At 41.9% G+C, this 24,259-nt stretch overlaps 2 protein-coding genes across 6 annotated transcripts; both read left to right on the top strand.

The window, feature by feature from the left end:
- Nucleotides 1-515: 515 nt before the first annotated feature.
- On the top strand, nt 516-8,109 carry TMEM129 (transmembrane protein 129, E3 ubiquitin ligase). The gene is made up of 4 exons (XM_048304739.1): nt 516-932; nt 2,051-2,525; nt 4,788-4,947; nt 7,485-8,109. The coding sequence occupies exons 1-4, from the start codon at nt 728-730 to the stop codon at nt 7,731-7,733; spliced, it is 1,089 nt and encodes a 362-aa protein (XP_048160696.1). The 5' UTR covers nt 516-727; the 3' UTR covers nt 7,734-8,109.
- Nucleotides 8,110-12,938: 4,829 nt separating this feature from the next.
- Nucleotides 12,939-23,585, top strand: LOC125326531 (histone RNA hairpin-binding protein-like). Of its 5 annotated transcripts, none has more exons than XM_048304891.1 (12): nt 12,939-13,039; nt 14,573-14,689; nt 15,929-16,033; nt 16,387-16,518; nt 17,199-17,348; nt 18,162-18,296; nt 18,898-19,014; nt 19,414-19,521; nt 19,918-20,031; nt 20,371-20,484; nt 21,237-21,428; nt 22,273-23,585. In XM_048304891.1, exons 1-10 carry the CDS (start codon nt 12,987-12,989, stop codon nt 20,474-20,476), a joined length of 1,137 nt encoding a protein of 378 aa, XP_048160848.1. In that variant the 5' UTR covers nt 12,939-12,986; the 3' UTR covers nt 20,477-20,484; nt 21,237-21,428; nt 22,273-23,585. The 5 variants fall into 5 exon arrangements, with proteins under 5 accessions (XP_048160848.1, XP_048160847.1, XP_048160846.1 ...); XM_048304890.1 differs by having other exon boundaries at nt 18,159-18,296; nt 21,286-21,428; XM_048304889.1 differs by having other exon boundaries at nt 18,159-18,296; nt 21,254-21,428.
- Nucleotides 23,586-24,259: the final 674 nt, after the last annotated feature.

Raw genomic sequence — 24,259 nt, 5'->3', positions numbered from 1 at the left:
TGCTTGTACTTCAATAGTAACCAGAGATTCAAGCTAGGCCTCTCCATTTACTGTTTGGGGAGGTACAAAGATATCTTAAAATATGGCTCCCTTTAAGGCGTTTTAAGATCTTACATCCCTGTTTTATTAGAAAATATTAGAAAGCATTACATAAAATACACAAGGAGAAACAAAGAGGAGTTTTTTCCGACGCTTAAGTAAAATAGGTCATTTCCCTGCTTCAGAAAGATGCTGCCCTCATCCAACAGAGCTCTTTTACGGTCATGAAGAACTGGAATCGGTTCCTTCTGCCAGGCCTGTGGAGCATGACCTCGATCGCGTACAATGCCGGAGGCCAGCCGCGGGCAGGGGCTGCGTGTCCCGGCCGGGCTGGGCGGGCGCGGGGCGAGGGCGCGGCACGGATCCCGGCTGGAGCGGGGACGTGGCTCGGGGCTCGGGGCCAGGCAGGCGCGGAGGGGCGGAGGAGAGGGAGGAGATGGATGGAGGGGCGGGGACCATCAGTGCGAGGGGAGGCGGGTCCCGCCCCGGCGGCCCCGCCAGCCCGGCGGCGCCCGCGCCGCGCATCCGGGGTTGCGGCGCGAACTACCGCTGGAACTACCGCTGGAGCATCCGGGCCGAAGCGGGAAGTACCGCTGGAGCGGCGGGAAGTACCGCTCCCCGCTGGAGCATCCGGGGGCGCAGCGGGAACTGCCGCTCCCGGGGACCCCGGCGCCCGGTGGGGCGCAGCATGGAGAGCCCCGCGGTGACCTTCACGCTGGCCTACCTGGTGTTCGCCGTGTGCTTCGTGTTCCCGCCCGACGAGGTGCGCTCGGCGGGGCTGACGGTGCAGAGCCTGCTGTCCGCCTGGCTGGGCAGCGAGGACGCGGCCTTCGTGCAGTACCACCTGCGGCGCAGCACCGGCACGCTGCTGGCGCACTCCCTGCTGCCCCTGGGTGAGTAGCGCTCCGGCTGCCTTGGAATGTGCACCCCGAGCTTTGTAACCAGCTGGCTGCACCGCGGCACGCGCACCCACAAAGGAATTGCAGTTTAAGTACAGAATGGGGAAGGAGATGCTGGAAAGGAGCGCCGCGGAAGGGACCGGGGGGTCCAGGTCGATGGAAAGTTGAATGTGAGTGAGCAGTGCCTTGGCAGCCGGGAGGGACATCCCTGTCCTGGGGGGCATCAGGCACAGCATCGCCAGCCGGGCAAGGGAGGGGATTGTCCCGCTCTGCTCTGGGCTGGCGCGGCCTCACCTCGAGCGCTGGCGGCAGCTTTGGGCACCACAATATAAGAAAGACATTAAATTATTAGAGAACGTCCAAAGGAGGGCAACCAAGACGGTGAAGGGCCTTGAGGAGAAGCCGTGTGAGGAGTGGCTGAGGGCACTTGGTCTGTTCAGCCTGGAGGAGACTGAGGGGAGACCCCATTGCAGTTACAACTTCCTTATGAAGGGAAGAGGAGGGGCAGACGCTGATCTCTGCTCTGTGGTGACAGTGACAGGACCCGAGGGAATGACCTGAAGTTGTGTCAGGGGAGGTTTAGGTTGGATATTAGAAAAATGCTCCACCCCCAGAGGGTGGCTGGGCACTGGAACAGGCTCCCCAGGGCAATGGTCACAGCACCAAGCCTCTCAGAGTTCAAGGAGTGTTTGGACAATGCTCTCATGCACATGGTGTGACTCCTGGGGTGTCCTGTGCAGGGCTAAGTGTTGGATCCTTGTGAGTCCCTTCCAACTCATCATCTTCTGTGATTCTGTGTTTTAACCAGAGAATGCAAATTGGCTTCCTTTAGCCATATGATTCTCCTAAAATTAAGTGGCATCTCGCAGGTAATTTTATTCAATCAGCAAATTCAAATCAGGTTTGTTTAACTACATAATTCTGGTAAAAATCAGTGGTGCTTAAGAATTTACCTTCGATTGCTTAAGACAAGAGGCTTGAATTTGAAGTCATCCAGAAGTACAGTACCTCTCCTGGAGCTGAGCTCACTGGTTAGATAACCATATGATTCAGGGCTATGTGTTTTTGCAGGTACTTAATTGTTTTCTGAAAGTAAGTTTTTTTCCTTGCAGGTTATTATCTTGGTATGTGCTTTGCTGCACCTGAAAAACATCTTTGCTTTTTCTACCTGGCTTCAAAAGAATGGAAAACTTTCTTCTTCTTCGCAGTTCTCCTCCCAGCAATCACTAGTGCCCTGGCATATTACTGGTCACGGAAGGGTTGGAATAATCATCCACTAGCCCGGACACTTGCTGTTCATGCTCTCCCGCAGTCGGGTTGGAGGGCAGTAGCTTCTTCCATCAACACAGAATTCAGGAGAATCGACAAATTCGCTACTGGAGCGCCAGGAGCAAGGGTGATCGTTACAGACACGTGGGTGATTAAAGTGACCACCTACTGTTTACATGTTGCCCAGCAGCAGGACATTCACTTGACGGTGACAGACTCCAGACAGCATGAACTCACCCCAGACTCCAACGTGCCTGTGCAGTTCCTCACCATCCGAGTTGCCAGTGTTAATCCCTATGTGAAGGCATTCAATATCCGGTAAAACAACTGCTAAACCTGTTATGTTACATGTGTGCTGTTGGATGTTGCCGATGGAGCGCTTTTGTGCCTGATCTGGAGACTCCCTGGTCTCATCCCTTCCCTTTTGCTCCCTGCTTGGTGTTCTGAGGTGCTGGCCATGTGCAGTGCTGCCATGCAGTGCAGGGAAGGTTGTTTAGGAAGCTTTGTACACGTGCAGCATTGAATACACAACGGATAAACAAAGGGATTGCCCTCTTTGATCCATTCTTAGGGAGAGGATTGTGCTGGATGCAGAAAGAAGTAACTGGATAAAATTAGGTGAGAGATGGAGAACAGGAATGAAAGGTAGAATTTTTGGTCTTCCAAATTTTGGGTGAAGAGAAATAGCTATTTGTCTAAAACTGTGTGTTGTTCACCCACAACTTTGGAGTTTTCCTTGTGCTTAAGGCTCATAATTTTATCACTGCTCAGAAGAGCTCTCACTGAGCTACTGCCCCTAAAGCAAGGAAGTAATATTGGTCCTTTTCTGATTTATGTGCTCTCATAGCAGTAAATCATAGCAAACGTGGACTGTTAGGGCTTGTTTTGGAAGGGCCCATGCTGTTTATCTCAGCAGTCTCTCTGTGTAACCAGCCTAAAGAACTAGTTCTGCAGAAACCTCTGAGTAGAAGGGTGCTAAACTCTTTGTTGTTGTGTTACTAAGAGCCATGTTAGTGCTCCTAAAACTATATTTGAAAAGGTATTTGAGTGTCTTTTTGCTGTAAATTTGTATGTCAGGAGTATTTATTAGGTAATTAGGTAATTAAAAGCAGACAGATCACCAGACTTGTAGGTGTGCAGTGGGGCAAGCACGAGGAAGGCAAAGAGGTGATTATGGTAGAGATGCAGGTGAACAGAACTCAGAACAAGAGGTTAGTTAAGGTAAGCAGGACAATCCTAAGAAAAGAGACTTTTATAGACCTGTGAGAGTGGTGACCAAATGAGTATTAAACAACTAATGATTTTCTTCTGCAAGCACTTCAGTGCCAGAGTGGTAAAACTACATCCCCAGCTGAGAAAATCATAACTTGTTTGACAATTCCTTTTAGGGAAAAAAGTCCTAACCCCAAAATGTATTTTGTAGCTAAACAGAATAGCATCAGGAACAGTGTTTAAAAGCTGTTCTAATAAGATGTCAGAAATAGTAAATCTCTGCTAGAATGTAGCAGAATCATACAGGATCATTGTATGTATCCAGAATCAGAATCAAATACAGTGAGATGTTTCTGGAGGAAAAATGTTTTTGTGCAGGTGGGCCATGTTTTCCTGCATGTTCAGTGCGAATTGTTCCTCTGGATATAAAGGTCCCTGTGATTTTCACGGACAGCATCTGTTAACAAATGACATTATCCTGTAGCAGTAAAAACAATGGAGACCACTGGGAGCTAGAGCTAAGCCAGCCTTGCATTGTGCTGGGCTCTGGGAACTCAGCGAGTGGTAGGAAAATGAGGGCAGTCTTCCCAGGACTTCTCCATGAAAGCTGTTTCATGAGTAGAAGCATTGAGCTGGAGAGTTCTGACACTACAGTTCAGAACTCTTACCATAATCCCAACAGGGATATGTCACTGCAGGGTCTGTGTGAGGTCTCAGGTGCCACTTGAGTGCTGTGGGCATCACTTTAATTTACAGGAGCAGCTGGTGTGGAACACAGCTTGTTGCAGCCTTAAATCAGTAGTGGTTTGTCACCTTTGTGAAATTTCTGGATTTACCTAAAATTGTATCATAAAATCACAGAACCTGATAGATTGACATTCTTCTGCTACTTATGTAGTACTATATCACCTTGTGATGCCTGCTGCATGATACAACTAATTTCTGTCCTCAGGCGTTTATAAACGAGAATTTAGATATAGTCTAAGTAAAAGGCATTAAAAAGGTGACAGAAGTGGTGCAAACAGCACTTTGCAGTTAATGCATGATTTTGTTCATGTTGATTACTTCAAAAGCCTTCCTTTGTTTTTGTATGATGTTTTAGCTGATCTCTGACATACCCTGCTGGCAATCTTACACAGATATGAATGAGGACAGCGTGTTCTGTTGACCAAGTTCTGCCAAAACCAGTAACTAAACAGCAAAAGGAAACAAGAAAAGACAATGCTGTGTATTTATTCTGACTAATAACTACCAGCCTAAATAGCTTTTCTGTGGATTCACTTCCTTGATGTTAACCTCTGCAAGGTACTATCGAGGTGTTTGGGTGGATAATCATGGTAACATTTTGCTCCATCTTTTCTTCTTCAGGTTGAACTCCACAGAGTATGGGGAGCTCCGGGAGAAGCTCCGTGCTCCTATCAGCAATGCAGCTAATGTTGTGATCCATCAAAGCCTTAGTGATTTATTTTTAGAAACCTTTACATCTCTGGTGGAAATAAACCAGACATACCATGTTCCAAGCACTCAGGTGAGACTTTCTATCCATGTGAGACTGTAATAATTATACTTTCAATATAGATGAGCCCGTGATTACTGTGCAATTGATAAATGTTTACCTAGGGCCATCTCCGGCGAATTACTAAGAGAATTCATTATTATGCAGTTAACAAAAAGGTTTTATTAAAAATATTGATTAAACTATGAATGATGATTAAATTATAATTATCATGTGATTACTGCTTAATAATCTTCATTTAATAATTAAGCAGTATTGAGTCATTAATTAAATAGTAATTGAACAGCAGTCAAACACTCTACTACTCACTACACTTCTAATAATTCAGCTACCTTGCATACAATATGTTTTAGATCTAATATAAACTGTCACCTTGCTGTAGATAACAGATAGCAGGTAGGGAATCTCTTGACCTCAAGAGGTAAACCTTGAGAGGTGTCCTACCTACCTGAGCCTGCCCTGCAGGAGAGCTCCATGGGCTTGGGGGCTGCAGTCACTTAGAGAGTGACAGGTGGTTAAACTGCCCCTTGGTGAGGTTGTGCAGCTGTAGGACTTACAGTTTCATCTCACTGGCCCCTCATAAGACATGGCCTGAATTCCTTAGCTTCTTCAGAAGATACAGCCAAGCACAATTTCTTAGGGTCTGCACAGCCAGGCTGACTCCAGTCAGGCCTCCTGGTCAGTGATGCCAGAAACACAAGTGCTCTTTGCTCAGTCAGGGTGATGCTTCCCTCACAAATGCTCACCTGCTGTCTCAGTAAACATGTCATAAATGTAGCTCTGGCTGCTGCTTCTGTTCCTGCTATGAGGAGACAAGCTGTATTGTGAGCATTACGGTATTAAGACATGAGAAATAACACAGTGAAATAAAGTCCACTGTAATAATTTCCATAAAAATGTTACATGAAAACATTTGGAAGTGATGACATTGCACTTGTAGAAAGTTTATGGGGAGCCAGAGTCACAGCTGCTGTTGCTGTTCTTAAGGCAGTTTGCTCCAGTACAGCTTGCTTTTCTAGACAGCCAGGTTTTGCTGGATCTTCTGCTGAAATAAACTAATGATTCTTAATTGGGATTTCTTTTAGCTATAATTATTATGGCCACTATTATATGGTGTTAATTATAACAGCATAGAGTCCTACCTCCAGCAATACTTGCAGAGACCTGGTCATTATTATACTTGTGCAGCAGTCAGAAGTGTGACTGGAGCACTGTCCAGTGTACCAGGGGAAACCAGTTAAACCAGTACTGGTGACCCTGCAGGGACTTTGGGTCCAGTGATTCAGCTAATGGAATGAGGGGTTGGTATCTTTGGTAGTGTTGTGCAGTTTATATGGTTCATGAAGTAGCTAAAATAAAACTGGATCAGGTGTGTCTGCACATCATGTTGTGTGTTCTGATTGCAATGCGAGCAAAAAGAGATGTTCACAATAAAGAGAAGATACTAAAGCTGCTTTCTTGCAGAGCATTTCATTTGTGACACATTTAAGTGGCAGCTGAGCTACTGAACTTGGATTTGACATTGAGTGATAAATGACACCAGAGATTATGATAAGGATGTTAAAAATACAACACTGAATTTTGCCCTATTTTGAAGCTCCATGAATATGTTGAAAAAGTTAGTTAATCTTTCTATGCTAGAATTTTTCCTGCTTAAAACCTGAGATAAGACCTAATTTCACAAGTTAAAGCTGAGTGGCTTGTGTTCAATCTGGATCTGATCCACAGCCAGCTGCCAGTGCAGCTGAGCAGACACTTGAGCTGACAAGGGAAGAGTCACTGGAGATGGGAACTAGAGACCACAGAGAGAGCTAGTTTTTGTTCCACCAGTAGCAGTATGAAGATTCAGGTCTCCATGCCTATTCAGTGTGCTGTCTTTTGAACTTTGTCAAGTTCTTGGACAGCTGGAAGACATGTGGGAAATGCTAATTATTGTTTATTAATTGTAAAACACTTCATAGCAAGATGATGTCCCCATATGCAACTGCAAGTTCATGTGTCATAATTAACTGTGGGGGAAATCAGTTATTCCAATATTATCCAAGAAAAATTAAGTAAGTTTCTAGACCTTCAGGATGAGTGTCCTTGTGTTCAGTACAGCCCTGGTTTCCTCTTTTATGTCTCTTACTTAGAAAGATGGAAGATAGGAACAGCCATTTGCTGTTTTAAGTGGTAAGAACTGTTTGCTTGGTTTGTTTTCCTTACTTTATATTGGTAGTTTTTTTAAAAAATAGTTTGAATGACAAAGCTGGCTGCTTGCTTACCTTGCTGTGGCTGCTGGAAGCTCTTCAGAGAGTGAAAGAATGTTTATTTTTCAGTAATTTTTGTTTAATCATTAGTCTCATGCAGCAGTTCTGGGTTTTCTGTTCAAAGAGAAGCTTTGCTGTCATTAATTAGAGAGTGTTCTAATAAAACCACTTGATATCCTCTGGTGGGGCAGTTCTGCCTTGATTATTCTGGCACAGATGATTTTCTAAATGCCTTTGAAGAGCAGTTACAGGACCCATTCTGTGCAGTTCACAATTTTGATGTTTTTTCTCCTCCCTCAGGAGCTGGAGCCATGCATAGGGTGTATGCAGACTATTGCTAACATCAAGCTCATCAAGAACTGCCAGGAGCCAAACGAGGGGGAATGCCAGCAGTGCTACTGCCGGCCCATGTGGTGCCTCACCTGCATGGGCAAGTGGTTTGCCAGCAGACAGGACCAGCAGCACCCAGAGACCTGGCTGTCAAGCCAAGTGCCTTGCCCGACTTGCCGAGCCAAATTTTGCATTCTAGATGTTTGCCTAATACGATGAGTAGTACTTGGGTACTTTTTCAGTTTGACTGAGTTTCATAGTGGGTTTGGTTAAAGGCCTACTACATCTGTTTCTGAGACTTCACGTTCTACCAGGGTACAGACTCTAAGGGTTTCTTTTACAGTGTTGAAAACAGATGTAAATCTTTTCAGTCCTTTTCCACTTTTACCTGTGGATTTTACTCACCTGATGTTAGCTTCTGGGTTTTAATTTTGTTTAAACTCCTATTTTCTTTTCTTACATTTTGGATGGAATAAGGTTATCCTTCTATATTTGCAGTACTGTTGTCTTTTCAGGTTTTACCGTAGGTTAAATTCTTTACATTTTTAAATTTAACGTGGGTTTTGATTCTTTAATAAAGGGCTAACTGAGAAAATTGCTTTGGTTAGACTTCATTGATAGTTTTGTTATTCTTTAATCCAGTTGTAAAGTTACTATTAATCTTTGCAGTTGTTCTCCAAAGAAGTGTATCAGTTGTGTCCCTTCAGCTGCTCCTCTCCACTCATAAAGGGTTGCAGTGAGCTAAGAAATGTAATTCCTGAAGATTTACAAGTCCTGTATGGACCTTTTATTCCATTAATTTGCCTCTAGCATACGTTTTGATGGATGTCTTTTTTTCAAACAACAGAAGGATTTGTCAACATAACCCATTTACCTACACTGCTAATTTATGGTTAAATCTGTTGGTTTCCAGGAGCTATATTGCTTAGGGTTTCAATACTCTTTAGGTGATGGGACTTTTTTTATATACATTGGAAGGGAGTGCAGCAAACATCTGAGCTTTAATTTGTAAATTAAAATCACAGGTGGGTCAAATAGAGAAAGGAATACTTTAAAGCTTTGGTGTACGAGAACAAAAGCTCTTAGTACTTCCCACCTGAATAATCAAAAGGATCTTACCAGTAAATCATGGGCAGAGGTGACGTGCTGGTGATTACATGCACACCTCTTGATTACTGTGACAGGCAACTGGTTTGAGCAGGAACAACAAGTGGTAGGATGTAAAAATGTACAAGTATTGGAAGCACAACCATGGAACATTACATGAGTCTCAGCTGAGCTGCAGGTGGTGAATGCACCCACCTCCACTTGGAGTCAGCCAGGAAATGGTTACAAATGTGGCTGCAAGCAAGAATTCAGAGAGGGGTAAGGAATTGAAAACAGATCTGACAGCATCTCTTGAAAACTAACATTTATGTTATACTGTTGGTGTTGAATTTTAACTTTGGATTTTTTAAATAACATTCATTTGTAAAAATCCAAACTGGTTGAGTTCAAGGACACTAACTGTTTCAGCATATCTCAGTTGCTCTATGTACAACATCTACTATGCAAGTATCTAAACTACCTATTAATAACAGTGGCTTCTCTGTTTTTCATTAACTGTTGTTTTAAATTGTATAAAGTGAGAATTTGACAGTGAGACAGGTAGTATGGATTTGTCTCTTTCCCAAAGAGATCTTCAGTGGCATGTCACTCTTCATCTGAATAGAACTAAATTGAGTTCTGGAGTTTCAGACAGATTTGTTGGCAACTCTGAAAACTACTAAAAAAATCTAGGAGCTGATCAGCAATTGAATTTAAAATATTTTCCAGTACTTCTATGGGAAATAATTTCTAGATTTAAAATGGTCTCTGCAGGATTTTTCAACTTTTGGAAGATTCTTACAGGGCCGGGTGGTGTTGTCTGACATGCACCTATCACTACACAGCAGCCTTTGCAAATAAGCATTTTGTAACATTTGCTTCTGGAAAGTTTACATAATGTGGCATGGATACAAGGGACGTGGCCCTTGAAATAGTTGCAGAAGAGAGGGTAGGATTTTGGAGCTGTGGTTTTGCCACCACCAGTCATTCAGTTCCTACAGCACTTTGCCTGTTTGGAATAAAAATATTTATTGTAAAGAATGTGAAGCTAAAATCATAAAGGCCTTGAGGAACTTAGATAATAGATACATGTAGTTGCAGATGGTTTTATAGAAAACCAGGTCAGTTGCCAACAGTATTCCATGTAATAAAAGCTTTAAATTCCTAATTGCTCTTGCAGTGGAATCTACTCTGAATTGACTGGAAGTTTTCACTTCAGTGGAACTTTGCTTTTGTTCATCTTACCTCTTTTGTCAGTATAAAAGTATGACAGAGTAACAGTCATAAATGTATGAGACCCTTGCATCTTTTAATGCTCTGTCCACAAAAGTGCCTCTTAGAAAACTTAGTAATAATTACTGAAACAAGATTATGATTTATGTTAATGATAGTACCTGACTTAAATTCCTTAAAACAAGTAGTTTTCCTCAGGTTTAAATTCTCAAAGTAATCTGAGATGCCTCCAACATTTGTGAGCTTCTTAAAGGCTGTGTTAGAGAAACAACTTGTTAAAAATCCACATGAACATGAAAATAATAGAGTACAAAAATAGGCATTTGTATTCATGATAGCTTCAGGTTATCATGCGAAGAGCCACATGCACATATAGGGCCATTTCTAGAGAAGATGCTCTCTGTTTGCAGTAAAGAACACACCATTGCCTCCCACATAATCTTGGTACATTTTTTAAATATGAGGATAGGGTTTAGAATCAGTTTTCTTACAGCATTATGTATAAAAAAAAAAAAAGAAAAAAATTTAAAAACTAAGTAATGCAAGTGGCTAAAATATTTACTGAAAGAATTTTCTTTTTTATTATTGTGTGTAAATCACTAAGAGCGATTTAGTATTACATTTCCAGCTATGTGTGTGCTTTTCCACATCACTGACTTGTGGGTGGGCAATGTTAGTAATCTGAAGTATATTATATAAATGTGATGTCATTAAACTAAAGAAAATCTGTGGGTGAACTCTGTCAGTATAAATACCCCATATGAGCATATCATGTGTAGCCCAAATTTCCTGGTGTGCTGCAGCTCAACAGGTCTTTCTCAACACATGGGTCACGGCTATATTATTTATTTCCACATTGTATTACTTCTGTAATTGTAGTGTTCCAGAAGATATTGAGAAAATATGTTATCTTTTGGTTTTTTTAGGTTAACAAAATTTGTCAACCCCAAAAAGATTTTTTTTCCAAGCAAGAGATATTTTTAATCCAGTATATGAATAGTTTTTCTACCATGAGGTTTGGCATAGCTTGAAATGAAAATACCAGATTATCATGTGATCTTTTCAGTATTTTTATTGTGTTGAAACTGGACCAAGTTGCCCAGAGAAGTTGTGGCTGCCCCATTATTGGAAGTGCTCAGGGGATTGAATGAGACTTTGAGTAACTTGGTCTAGTGGAAGGTGTCCCTGCCTATGGCAGGGGGTTGGAACTGGATGGTCTTTAAGGTCCCTTCCAAAACAAACCTTTTCTGTGATTTCGTAAAACTAGTTAGATTGCAGCTAAGCACCATTCCAGTCAGGACAAACCTCAGTAAGACTGTGGTTCTCAGTGCAATTTTTAAAGAAGTGTTGTTGACTTTGAGCTGTTGAAGGAGTTGAGTAATAAATACTCAAGCTCTTACATGGATTACAAGACGTTTTCTTCCAAAGACATACTGCAGGATTTCTTATTTGTGGTTTTTGGTGGTTCTTTTGCTAGATAGCTTACCTGTTTAAAACTAACAATATTATTTGGATAGCCCTTAAGGAAAAGGTTTAATGAATACATGCAGTTAATCTTAAAACTCTCTGAAGAGCTGAATAAAAATACGATTGATTCTTTGTAAGAGTTCTGGTTTTAATTTTAAAGTTATGTTTACCAGGTAAAACCTTACATGGGTGGAAATCAATCTGACTTACTTGTATGCAATGTCTTATCTGAGAACATGGGAATAAATAAAAATAGGGCTTAAATTCTCCTGAAGGGGTACATGGGAAGTCGTTCTTGGACGGATTTTCCTACTACAACCTGAATGCAGAGAGTTGCATAAATGGAAGAAGGTGTGTATGAAATCTAAATAAGAACCTCAGGAAAAAAACCTCCAATGACTTTTCACAACTACCAGATGGGAAGGAGTGACATTGGATGTCATGAAATCAGCAGGGGCAATGATGAAAAATTTGTCTTTCCAAGGGAGCACTGGCATGCAGCAATGGTGTGTCCTATATTAAACATTTATTTTATTGTGATCGTGCTCAGATTTATTACCAAGCAACAGCAATAAAGAATCTTACCACATTCCTGTAGTAGAGGACCTACTGGAGTGAGTCCAGAGGAGAACCATGAAGATGTTCAGAGGGCTGGAGCACCACTGGTAGGAGAGAGCAGGAGGTGTTCAGCCTGGAGGAGAGAAAGCTCCAGGGAGACCTTGGAGTTCAGCACTTTGCAGTACCTGAAGGGTCTCCAAGAGAGCTGGAGAGGGACTTTTGGCAAGGCCATGGCATGATAGGACAAGGGGGGAATGGCTTTAAACTGAAAGAGAGTAGGTTCAGATTAGTTATAAGGAGGAGATTCTTTACTGTGAGGGTGGTGAGGCATTGAAACAGGTTGCTCAGAGAAGCTGTGGATGCCCCATCCCTGGAAGGGATCCTGTTCCAGGCCAGGTTGGAGGGATCTAGGGGAAGGCATCCCTGCCCATGACAGGGGAGTTGGAAGTAGATTATCTTTAGGGTCCCTTCCAACAAACCATTCTATGATTTTAAAAACTGGTTAGTCTGCAGCTAAGTACCATTCCAGTCAGGATGGTATATAGTAAGAATAAAGTTCTGTGTGCCATTTCTTAAGAAATGTTTGTTGACTTTGAGCTGTTTAAGGAGTTGAGATATAAATACTGGAGCAAATTATCTTTAAGGTCCTTTCCAAATCAAGCTGTTCTATGATTCCATTAATGGTATGAAATGTGGGACACATTCCTGTAGCGTGTAAATTGTCGTGGCCACTAACCCCTCACGACGTCTAGCAGGAAACTACCTTGTCCCAAAACGAATCCTTTGCTATTGCGTGAGGTAACGCCGTGATGTGGGAGCTGGGTTTTCCCTAGATTTGCGAGCGGAGTGGGCCGGGGAATGCAGCCGCAGGGAGATGGCGAGAGGGCAGTGGCGCCCTCGGTGTGAGGGAAGCTGTGCCCAGGCCCTCACAGGGGCGCAGGACGCGCCCCTTTCCTCCGGTAACACCGACCAGGGCCCCGCACGAACAGCCCCGTCCCGGCTCCCCCGGCTGCGGCAGCGCCCGAGCGCGCCTGCGCTCCCCGCGGGAGGACGGGCCGCGCCTGCGCTGCCGCTGAGCCGGGGCCGGAGCCGGGGCCATGTTCGGCGGGGCCGCCGCCCGCCTCAGCCATGTCCGGCGGGCCGCGCCGCCCGGGCTCAGCGGAGCCGGGCGGGCTGCGCAGGTGGGAGCGGCCGCGGGGGGACGGGGAACGGGGCGGGCATCGCCCTGCTGGGCGGGCGGGGGTGCCGCGCTGCCTGTCCCAGGGCGGCTCCGGGGGCAGCTGCTGGCTATGCAGCCGTGGCAGCCCGTGCTCCTCCGCCAGACGGCCCCTTCTCCTGCGGCCTCGGCCCCTTGCAGGAGCTCCTTCGGCCTCCTCTGCCGGTGGCGAGTGAGGGACCAGCTGCCCGGGCAGGCGAGGCACCCCAGCCCGGCTGGGAGCACGGCGGCTTGGCTTCAGACTGGAGTGGGCGGGCAGTGCAAAGCAAATACCGGAATGTTTTTAAAAGGCATAGTTTTCGGTTGTCATTTCCCCTTACGTTTTCAAACAGTGTCGTACTTACGACATGTGTTGTAGTGTACCTAAGCTGGTGTGCTTTTTAAAAATTTTTCTTTCAAGTCATTAAATCGAGTAATTGCTGAAGGTGGTCAGAGAAGGGTTTTATCCATTCACTGTCTTGGCGAAAACCGAGCGGGTTTGGAAGCGTCCTTCTGCCTGGGTCTGTGATTCGGAGGGAGCTGTTTGTGCTGTGTGTTGTTGGTAACTTCGAGCCTCTGGGAGCAGGAAACTCCCAAAGCCAGGCAGGGTGGAGGAGGAAGGGAAAGCAAACATGAGTGCTTAACCCAGGAGTAAAATATGAAAAATCCTTCCTTCCTTCTCCCTTGTTTAGTTACGCGCAGAGAGCTGGCACGTACAGAGCAGTGTGTTTGCTGTTACACACACAGAAACACCGTGTATTTATAGTGCAGAGGCTGCAGTACCCGGTCGCTCTCTCGAGCAGGTGTGGTCCTCAGCCCAGAAGCCAGGTCTGGTGTTAGTAGATGCTGCGATTGTGTTTTGTTTAGTAACCCGTCATTTAACATGCCAAAGCCGCCAGAATCGAGGAGGAAAATGTAGAGAACTCAACCCTTAAGCAATCCCTGGCTGACCCACCAGCGTGGTGCAAGCACTACAGTCAGATCCCAGGCTTCCTTGTGAGGGCTCTGCAGCCATGTCTGGTCAAGAATTTCCTGGGTAAAAGTGTTTCCACATAAACATTTGACCTACTTCTCCTTAGCCATTGCATTGAAGTGTAGTTCCTGAATTTGGCTTTTCCGTGAATTTACTACGGGATGGGGCAGTAAATAAATGTCAGGTAGTGCACTGCTGCCGGAGGATGGTCTGTGGATGTTGGCACATGTCCACAGGTCTATAAATACTGGTGACAGTCCTCGGTTAGGTTTTTTCTCCCACCATTTTGTCTGCAAATAGAGTATATGTTTGGTTGTTTAAATAATAATGGTTTATTTGAAAATGTTGATGTCTTAATTGCATTAATCAAAGACATTTTCTCAGCAATTGCACTGTCTAACATCTTTGTTAAGTAAATGTTTCCTGAATAAGTTGAGGTATATCACATATCTGTATGCCAAATCAGATTGTCCATATTTGTTTTTTATGGGCAATGTTCAGTGACTACCAGTGACTTGATTTCAGATGAAAATTCTTGTTTTCTAGTTCTGTGCAGCATCCACACTGCTGGCATCAAGAACAGGAATATAGAAGCTGGAAGCATTCAGATTCTTTGGTGCTTGAGGAATATCAGTGTGGCCATTCAGGCCATTGGCTGGACAGGTGAGGAATAAATGTGAATTTTCTTTACGTCTCCACTTTGCTACACTCTTCTTTAGGACTCCAAGAAAAGCTTGGACATACTTAGGTTGAGTGTTTTCTTATAACAGAGTAGCACAGAGTTAGGAGATGATACCTGCATCGTGCCTGAAGAAGACCACCCAGTGTGTCTAATTGAAATACATGCCATGGTATTAGCAAGTATTCCAAATGAAAGGGAGAAATGCTATTTAGTGAAGCAGTAGGTTAAGCCCTTTATTGCTGAAGGCTTCAATATTAGTAGAAAATTCCCAATGAAGCCATATGCTGTTATTTTCATACTTTGCTTATGCATCTTTATGTGTAAGTGTGGGCAGGCCATCTTTGTTCACTTCACAGTGCACTTGGTATATTCAGTTCTACTGCAGTTTTTAGTGAGCACCTTTTTTTTTTCCCCTACGGTTGTTGAGGAAAATTTGAGATGAGATAGAATTTTATACATAGGTAATTCTAGGAATATTTTTCTTGGCTTTTGGATATTCTAGACTGAAGACCTACGGTGGAGGAAGTGGTTGAGACTTGTATCTTACTGTCTGATAGCAAGGGTGGAAAGTGGTGAGTGCTGAGATATGTGCAGAAAACTGAACAGAATGTAAGAGGAAATATTTTACTGAGGGTACATGAAAATATTTTTTTTATGTAATTCATACATTTCTGAATATTACGCTGTATGAAGGTGATTTTAATTTTTGATGGCATGTTTAATATTGTTTCATTAATAAATTAATCTTTTGAAGACCTTAGGAAAGGCCTTGTGTTCAGGAGTGTTTTCTGTGTCTTTGATGTGGTCATAAAAAATACTAACGGTATGGCATGAGTGTGAGACTTAAGTGGATGTGCCAGCAGTGTTTTGTGTTTCTCTTTTGCTGAGTGGATATGTTCCTTTTCAGTGTGGAATCTTTGTCCTGTGTTAAAATGATGTTGTCAGCACGGATGGTAATTTCATCTGTTGATGTGAAACCATTTAGGGAAAGTAAGACTATCAGCTAAATCTGCTTCTGTATTACTTATATCACTTGTTAAATGTTGAGGCATTAAAATTGACAGAAGAGGGCAGGCTGAAGGTGACTTAGAACTGAAACAGAGGAGCATGCTTGTGGTTTTACAGTTGTGGAGTGGTTTTGTCCACTATTGATGTTTCTGTTCATTAACTGTGTTACAAGCAGCAAACATTCATGATGAATTCCCATTATTTTCTCTAAGCTCTACAGAACCAGAACATTCTAGACCTCTTTCCAGTTGCCCCAACTGGGAAGGTAGAATTGAAGAAGGCAAAACAATGAGGACATCAAATAAAAAAATCACAAAGTAGGTATTGAACTATTACTGCTTATTGTTGCATTGGTTTTAGCAATAACCATCTGATGATCTCTGACTACTTTACATGCATTAATGAATATTTGAAACACAGGCTGTTTCATATCAAGCCTGAAGGAAGCCTTAAGGAGGGAGTAGCACTGAGAAGTTTTATCTCAAAAGCTACTTGTGTGATCATTTGAGGTTCAGATTTGATTAGCACAGCTTTCATTTCTGTGAACTAGTGAGTTCAGAGTGGTGCTCACTGTCTATCAGTAAGAATACAGGCAGTTCTAGAATATGTTTATGTAACTTGTAAAACTATTAAGGTTCTTTTCAACTTAATTCTTACTTTTATTTTCAAGTTCTGTTGCAAGTGACTCTGCTAATCCAGCTGAATGGGAAACTGATGAAGTGGTCCTGAGGAGAAGACAAAAACAGATCAATTTTGGAAAGAATACCCTTGCATATGACAGATACCTTAAAGAAGTTCCAAAGTAAGTTGCACTGTGTTGCAGCTTTCCAAATGAACTCTTACTTGTTCCTGGTGTGTGTGTGTGTAAAACAGCACACAGCCTTAGTTCTCTTCAAATTCTTCCTCTGGTTTTTACTGCTGAGTGTGACATTATATGGTGCACAGTATCTCTGGGTAATTTGAGTCAGCTGTCCCAGCAGTTTTCCCTTTCAACTCAGTGTTCACCATAAACTTAGTGTCTGTGGGATGGGGCAGGGCTGAATGGGGAAAGGAGAAGGCCTTGAAGCTGTGTGAGCACGAAGGTAACTCCATCCCAGCCAGACTGGGTACAATACTAAATAAAAGAAGCTGCACTTGACTCAGGAGAAATAAAGTTGAAGGAGCTGGAGGTTGGGATATTATTGAAGGAGTATGAGTTATGCTTCTGTTTTGTGTCTGTTCATGGGCAGTAGGGATCTGCTTTTGGCAGCTGTCAGAGAGCTGGACTGGATGAGCTTCCAGTCTGACTCAGAACATGATGGTTAGTTGTTGCTTTTGTGATCTATTTTTGGTAATGTCTTATATACATCTCAATTAAGTGTTTAAAAATATGAACTTTATTTATCAGACCACTGATGCCTGTGTGATCTGATGAGCTGAGGATTCTTTTTAAGGGAAAAACCTCCATGTTCTGAAATAATAAATCTTACTGTGTATTTACAGGGACCAGCGAATTCCAGGAGTTCACCCTAGAACTCCCAACAAGTTCAAGAAGTACAGCCGTAGGTCCTGGGACCAGCAGATCAGGCTGTGGAAGATAGCACTGCATGCCTGGGATCCTCCTGCTGAAGAAACCTGGGATCTGCAGCCAGTGTGTGTATATGGGTGAATTAAGTCAAGGCTTAAGGAATTTAAGGAGGGCTCTGTAGTTCCTTTAGAGCATTCCTGACTGGGAGAAAAAAGATCAGACTCAGAAATGGGAGTCTCCTTGAATGCTTTGTTTTCCATTTGAATTCTGTTAGTCTTCAAGATACTCCCATTATTTAGTCTTAAGATTATCTGCAGTCAGGCATTTATGGGGAGGAAGGCATTTGGTCTGCCTGCAGAATGCATTCCTCCCCTTTTGTCTTTACACTGGTGGGCACAAGGTAATATTACTTTTTTAGAAAGCGAGAGGCATAAGCACAAATTTGGTGATTACTGTTCCTTGACTTTGATAACCTTTCCTTCTTTCCTTTTCCTGATGTCATGGAACCATGTGTCTCCTACAGTAACAATATGTTAGAGGATTTGAGACGTTTAAAGTGAGAGAGAGATTTCTGTGCTCTCTTCAGGAAAGTGTCAGGTGCATTCAAGATGGAAATATTTTTATCTTTTCACAACTTTGAATTTCTGTAACAAGGCTAGCTCTGCTAATTGATGCCACCTCATACTTTACACGATTTGGACTAGTAAATTGGGAGGAAAAGGGTGAATGGAGTTCTTGTAGCTTTGTAACTGCACTGTGTAAATAGTTTTACCTGTGTTGTAATTAACCTGTGGTGGATGTTGCAGTTTTTACACCATTTGAGTGTCATATGAGATGAACTGTTAATTATTACTTCAGTTTAACTGTTTTCTAGTTGGAGCAGTAAGCCAGATGGGTAGTTTTTTAAAGCTTTTTTTTTCCCCTCCTGTTTTTAGTAGTACAGAACCTTCAGGTAGTTCCCAGGAACGGTTCTGCAAAGATGAGGATGCTTCTGGCTCCTTTGTGTTTGACGAAAAGCAGAAGAGAAATGAGTGTGAAGATGAATGCAGACAGACTGACTACATACCTGAGAGGTATGAGAGAAAACTTCTGTGCTTAACTTAGGGAAATAATTCAGTACGTGTCAGTTTTTTGTAGGAAATGTTTAATGTGGAAGAGTAGTTAATGCTCAGCTCTGGAGTTTGGCACTTTTGCTGTTGAATGTAATCCATCAATGGTACAGAGCATTGAATGTGGAAAAATTACCAGCATTGCAGAATTACATGATTTAACAGAAGGAAAGGCAGTATTTTTTCAGCTTCTTAGAGTACTGAGGTTTCTTTAGTCAGTGCTGGAATGTTCTGAAAGTAGAGGAGCTTTTTCAGAAGCAGGAGTCCCCTTCCTTAATAGCATCTTGCCTGTCTGCAGAACAGCAGGGAGGCTGACTCTGAAGTACCTTGTGCACTTCCCTGTTTACTGAAATCCTTTGTCCTGGGGGATGTGTGTGGAGCTCAAAATGGTTCTGCTTCCAAACCGTGAGCCATTTGCTCCATGTTCCTCTGTGTGACTGAAGAATCATACCTCAAAAGAAAACTTCCTCTGTAGCATATGCTATTATTTAGCAGAACTCTGATAAACATTTAGACATAGATAAAAAAATGTTATGTATGTAAAATCTGTGTTTTATTTTTGTAGTTCCTGTTCTCCTGATTCTTCTCCAGTATGGAAACGCAGAAAAAGAAACAGTTCTGACTCCTCTGTGGTTTCAGAGAGCAAAAACCATTATCTGCAGATGTACCACACACTGGAAAGGTATGAAATTATTCTCCATATGGGAATTCATTGATACTACAAACTACCTTTTGGAATATGACTCGTACTTTTCCCTCCATTTGTTAACAGCTTTAATTTCATCTAAAAATGTGTGCGATTTAATGAGGAATGGAAATCATGTCAGAATAATTGTGCTGTATGATAGCAATTATTTACAGTGGTCCATTGCAAGTGTCAGAAGACACAACACAGGGGGTTTTGTGTGTAGATTTAAGCAACACAAAGGGTTTTGGCAGTTTAGTAGACATTTCACACTAACCTTAGTAAAAAATGTTTATACAGGTGTGGTTTTGTGGTTTTTTTCTGTCCACTTAGCCCCCTTAAGAGGAGCTGTGTTACCCACGTGCATGGATTCAGACCTTTTCATTTTCTTTCCAGCCTTACTGACTCGGGACATCAGGAGGCTTTTTCAAAGTGCTCAGAGTGGGAAGCCTTAGGTGAAAAAGATGAAGTAGTGACAGTACAACAAAGTATAGGAATAACAAGGTAAATACCCCAGTGATTATGATGTTATTTCTGTTTATTGCTTATCCTGTAAAGGTGTTCCTTTTCCCTTTTCCCTTTTCCCTTTTCCCTTTTCCCTTCTTTTTTCTTTCCCTTTTTACATTTCCTCCAGCACATGGTATGTTTGGTTGTTACTTCTCTTCTTTGAGCTTACTCAGCTTTTTCCACTCTGACTTTCCCATCTGTTGCTTTCTGCTCTCTGCCATCCCAGATAGTGCTGGAAAATGATGAGCCCCTTTCACATTCTGTCTTGTGGAAAGAATTGGAAGTTTGCCTCTCATTTCCTCAGCCTTTAAGAGCTGGAAGCTTGCTCTCTGTCTCCTTAGAGATTAAGTTGTTTTGTAGTGACAACAATGATAGTTTTTTGTTTTTATGCAGTGACCCAATTCCAGCCAGTTGTTCTTCAGGATGGAACAATCCAAAACAGAGGAAATCCAGCTTCTTTCTGCCTGACAGCAAGACTTGCAGAGATGCAGACTGCAGGCTGGAGAGGTATGAAATGCAGCTCATCAATTGGGGTTTGAGGGGTATTTTTTAATTAATTTTATAATTATAAATTACATTAATTTAGAAGCTTAGTTGCTTTCTTGCTGTAATTCAATCCAAGCTTTTATTATAAACATTGACTTTTTTTTTTTTTTTTTTTTTTTTTTTGCTATTCTTCTTAGGGATGTTTTGGTCGATATTTATATGTTGTGTGGTAAAATTCTGTCCTTATGTTCTTTATGTTCTCATGTTACAGTCTGTGTTAATGGATTGTAGCTATTTTATATTTAAAAGTTACCATAATAAAGGCACTTAGTCTTTGGGTTTGGTTTTTTTTATTTGTAGGCTTAAACTTTGTAGCAGTTTATTGGAAGGACATCAGTCAGAATACCCTGACAGAGGATGGGGAAGTGCAAATGCTGAAGATACAATATTGAGGAAAAAAATCTAAATACCAAAGTGAGTTTGTGCTGACTACTTACGTGACCTGTTCTGTTTCAGTAGCTCATCCACAGTATCGTTCTACAGAATCCAACTGTTCAGTTCAGGCAGATCAGTTTCTTTTTTATTCCTTTATTTTATTAGTGTTTTATCCCATCCTCTTGCACTTAATACAGCCCCTTAATTAAAAGATCTAATGCTTCAGACTTAGGAAATTGAAATTGTTACCTGTCCGCTAGAAGATGTGTTTTTATCACTCAAAAAATGCCAGTTTTTTCAATTATTTCAGTAGCACCTTTTCTGCCTCTTAATGTTTTTGTGATGAAGTTACAACTTGGCATTTGCAGCAGTAGATTTTAGTGAAAATTTTCTCTTGGACTGTAGATTCCTGTGGTGCATTAATAGGATGGATGGCAATCTGGGTCAAACAGGTTTTATTAGCAGGTAGTCTTTTGTGTAATTAGATTGCCTTTGAACTACATTTGATGCAGGCTCTGAAACATGGACTAGGATATAAATGTCTGTTAAACAGTGATCTTTGACTATTTTGCATAATAAAACTCATTTAGAATATGGCCAAAATTAGTTTTACACTTAGATTTTGGATTATAGCAGTATGAGGAAAAGGCAGCTAGAGCTTTTAAAAAACTATGCTGATGGCATTTTTATTTTGACTTTATTGATTTTTAAGTTAAATTCTTTGAGCATGAATAAGATTTAACATGCATTCACTTCCCTTAAGTGCTAATTCAATATTTGAAAATATCTAGTCTTTCTTTGTATATAGAAGTATTGAAGAAGGAATTTCTCCTGTGACAGAAAAAAGACTTGAAGAATAGGAATGTAGTCTGAGACCAGCAGATCAAGTCTTGGAAAACTGGTGCTGTCATGTAGGATCTGCACTGAAAGAGGAAGATTTACAGTCAGCAGACGTGCAATCAACATAAGGTGAAATTATTCAGGTAAAAGAAGCATCTCTACATCACAGTTAAGAGCCTTTCTGGTTTCCACATAGTTGATGCTTAGTGTTTTTTCAGTGGTCTTTGTTGTAAATAAGGCTGTATTAAGGAGTGTATATACTCAGTGGGTTTGTAAATATTTATGTTAGATGTAAGATGTATGAAGTGAATTAAATACCTTCTCTGTGGAGCAACACACTGGTTTTCTGGGATGGAAAGATCAGTATTTAGAGCAACATTGCCTTTAACCTTGGCTTTTAGGTGTGATGAGCTCTAATTCTCAAGTGTCAGGAACTTTATCTGTGGAAGTTTAATCTTGCTTGAAAACCAGATAGTGGGTTACATGATAGAATTCCACACTACCTTCCCTTGCTAAAAGAAAATTTGTCATAATCAGAAATAAATATGAATGTATCTGGTTGCTTTGTGGGGAAAAACCTTAGTCAATAGGATATTTTTAAGATATGGCAGAAATTCATTAATTATAATTGAGATAAAAGTCTATTTTATGAATTAATGACATTTAGATGAAAATTATGTGAGTGGTTGAGAAAAATAGGCTCAGCTGCTTCCTTTTCTTCTTGACAAATACTTTAGGAATGTAGGGTATCTAGTACTGTATTTTCTCAGTAATTTATGTGTTCAAAATGTTCATACTAGCTGTAACACTTTCTTTGGTATGGACAATATGGGTTTCTCCTTTATACTGTGCTATAAGCTCACCATATGCAGTGCTCTCTTCCATTTACTGCTACTGTAATGCTACAGCTTAAAAGAGGAAATGTTTTGCTGTTAATGCCTGGATATAGCACATTTATAAAATGCTGTTACCTGCTTTTTTGTTTAGGTTTCTCCAGATCTTTATAAGGATAGATTGTTTCCTGCAAGCTGTGCCTCAAGTGTAAAACTTCAGATTTCATGAAGCCTGTGCTGCAATGACAATGGATGTTCCTTAAAGCTTTTGTGAGGACATTTCTGCTATGCCTGCATTGGCAGGTGACACGTGCATTATATTGCAAAGCTGCTTCAGGTGATGGATCCTGGCATTCCCTCTGGAGATCTTGTTCCTCAGAGTGTGCTGATGTTTCACCAGGAAATTGGTGAATTGACTCGACTCCAGCATCGAGTCAAACTGAAGAATGCCACCCCTCAAACCAAGGAACCCTCTCTGCTCCACTGGACCAGAATTGCACATCCAGCCCGAGGAACTCCTTCAAAGGAATGTAGATAATTTCAGCTTTCCTCCAGTCATTAAAGACAAGCTGTTAATAACTTTTGGATTGGGCAATCACCCATTTGGCCTATTTATTGTTCTCTGAGATGAATTAAGCTGGCATTTGCCTAAGCCAGGTGAGAGAAGAGAAAGGAAAGGTAGATGGTCTATCAAAATCAGATCCTTTTCTTGAAGAGGCTCAGTGACTTTTAGAACAGCAGCCAGCTTAAATACCTGGATTTTGCTTTTATATGTGTTACAGCCTGACCCAAAGAGCCAGTCTACTGTTAAAGAGTGGGAGAGGATGTATTCAGTGCCTGTTGTTCCTACAACTATTGGGGATGAATAGCAGTGTTTGCAGGTGTGGAGCTGCTCTTGTCCAGGCTAAGGAATTGTGATGATGTTGGGATAAGCTCTCCTTTGTTTTACTCTGCCAGCACTGTGTGCAGAAGTTTGAAGTGAGAGCTGTGGCTACAGTAGTTTATACTAAATTCATGTGCCAGTTGCAAGAATTTTACAGTCCTTGTGTAGCATGTGCTGGGATACCAATGTCTGCTAGAGCTGGGAGTTGTCTCTACAGGGTTTGGTTTTGCTTTTCACCACAGCCTTCTGTGGGGCTGGAAGTACCCAGGGCCAAGAGCCCTTTGTGCTGCTGATTTGGAAATAAGCTGCTTCCCCAGGAACTACTCCCACTCCCAAAATGTTATTTCCAGGCATGTTCAGGCATTTTTCCCAACACAAGGGTGTATCAGTCACACACCACAGAGCACGGAGTGTGTGTGTGTACAAGGGAACATCTGTACAGCACTTTTCTAAGAAGTAATATTTAGAACCTTGTTGTTCCAGTGTGCATGCTTCCATGTGATTTATGGTGATTGTAAATAAAGGAATGTGTTACATTTTTGGCAATTTGCCTTTATGCAGAAGAATTAAAAACTTTAAAAATCCTTGTTAGTCTGCTTTTGGGGTTGTGTTATCAGTTTGACTGTAAAAGGAATATGTGGGCCCAGTAGTCCTTTTTTGTTTGTTTTAGGGTGTTTTGTTTGTTTTGGATGATTTGCTTTTTTAGCCCTTGCTAAAAGGGGAAAGGAGGAGTCTTCAGAGATGAAAATTAGACTCTTGAAGGGATTCAATTCTGGTTGTGTCCAGCCCCTCATTTTGTGCTTAGGGCATGGTAACTTAGTGGAATGCAGCAGCTGGAGTCTCAGCACCCATTCTGCCATGGAAAGGTGTCCTGCTGGAGAAGATGGAACTGCTAGGTGAGAGTAATAGGCTGTCAAGAAATATTTAAACTCATCTTATGTATTTCATGAGTATTAAGAGCCTTTAAGCTTTTGCCTGAGATAGACAGGGCATGCAGTGGATTTATGGACACATCTATAGGATTTGTAATTCAGCAGTCCTTAAAAGATCTTTGTATTTCTTGGTTGAAGGTATTAGTTTAGACATAGCATAACCAATCTGCGTGTGGCAGTCAAATTTTGGGCAGATTTATTCCCAAATCCACATTCTGTATGCTTGGACAAGCTATGGTAGCACAAGGGAAGGAACGAAACAGCAGATGAGGTTTGAAGTCTGCTGAAGTCATTTCATGCAGTGATGTAGAACATCTACACTGGAT

Source organism: Corvus hawaiiensis, chromosome 5 (genome assembly GCF_020740725.1).
Source record: "Corvus hawaiiensis isolate bCorHaw1 chromosome 5, bCorHaw1.pri.cur, whole genome shotgun sequence".
In the NCBI taxonomy this organism is placed as follows: Eukaryota; Metazoa; Chordata; class Aves; order Passeriformes; family Corvidae; genus Corvus; species Corvus hawaiiensis.
The sequence above is the reverse complement of the archived record's forward strand: the minus strand, read 5'-3'. Positions and strand labels throughout refer to the sequence as shown.

Bases quoted from the DNA above. Each gene is read 5' to 3' on its own strand.
- TMEM129 (XM_048304739.1), top strand. From the start codon at position 728: ATGGAGAGCCCCGCGGTGACCTTCACGCTGGCCTACCTGGTGTTCGCC. The intron at 933-2,050 runs GTGAGTAGCGCT...TTTTCCTTGCAG, and splicing joins GCACTCCCTGCTGCCCCTGG to GTTATTATCTTGGTATGTGC. The intron at 2,526-4,787 runs GTAAAACAACTG...TTTCTTCTTCAG, and splicing joins GTGAAGGCATTCAATATCCG to GTTGAACTCCACAGAGTATG.
- LOC125326531 (XM_048304890.1), top strand. From the start codon at position 12,987: ATGTCCGGCGGGCCGCGCCGCCCGGGCTCAGCGGAGCCGGGCGGGCTG. The intron at 14,690-15,928 runs GTGAGGAATAAA...ATTTTCTCTAAG, and splicing joins TCAGGCCATTGGCTGGACAG to CTCTACAGAACCAGAACATT. The intron at 18,297-18,897 runs GTATGAGAGAAA...TTATTTTTGTAG, and splicing joins ACTGACTACATACCTGAGAG to TTCCTGTTCTCCTGATTCTT.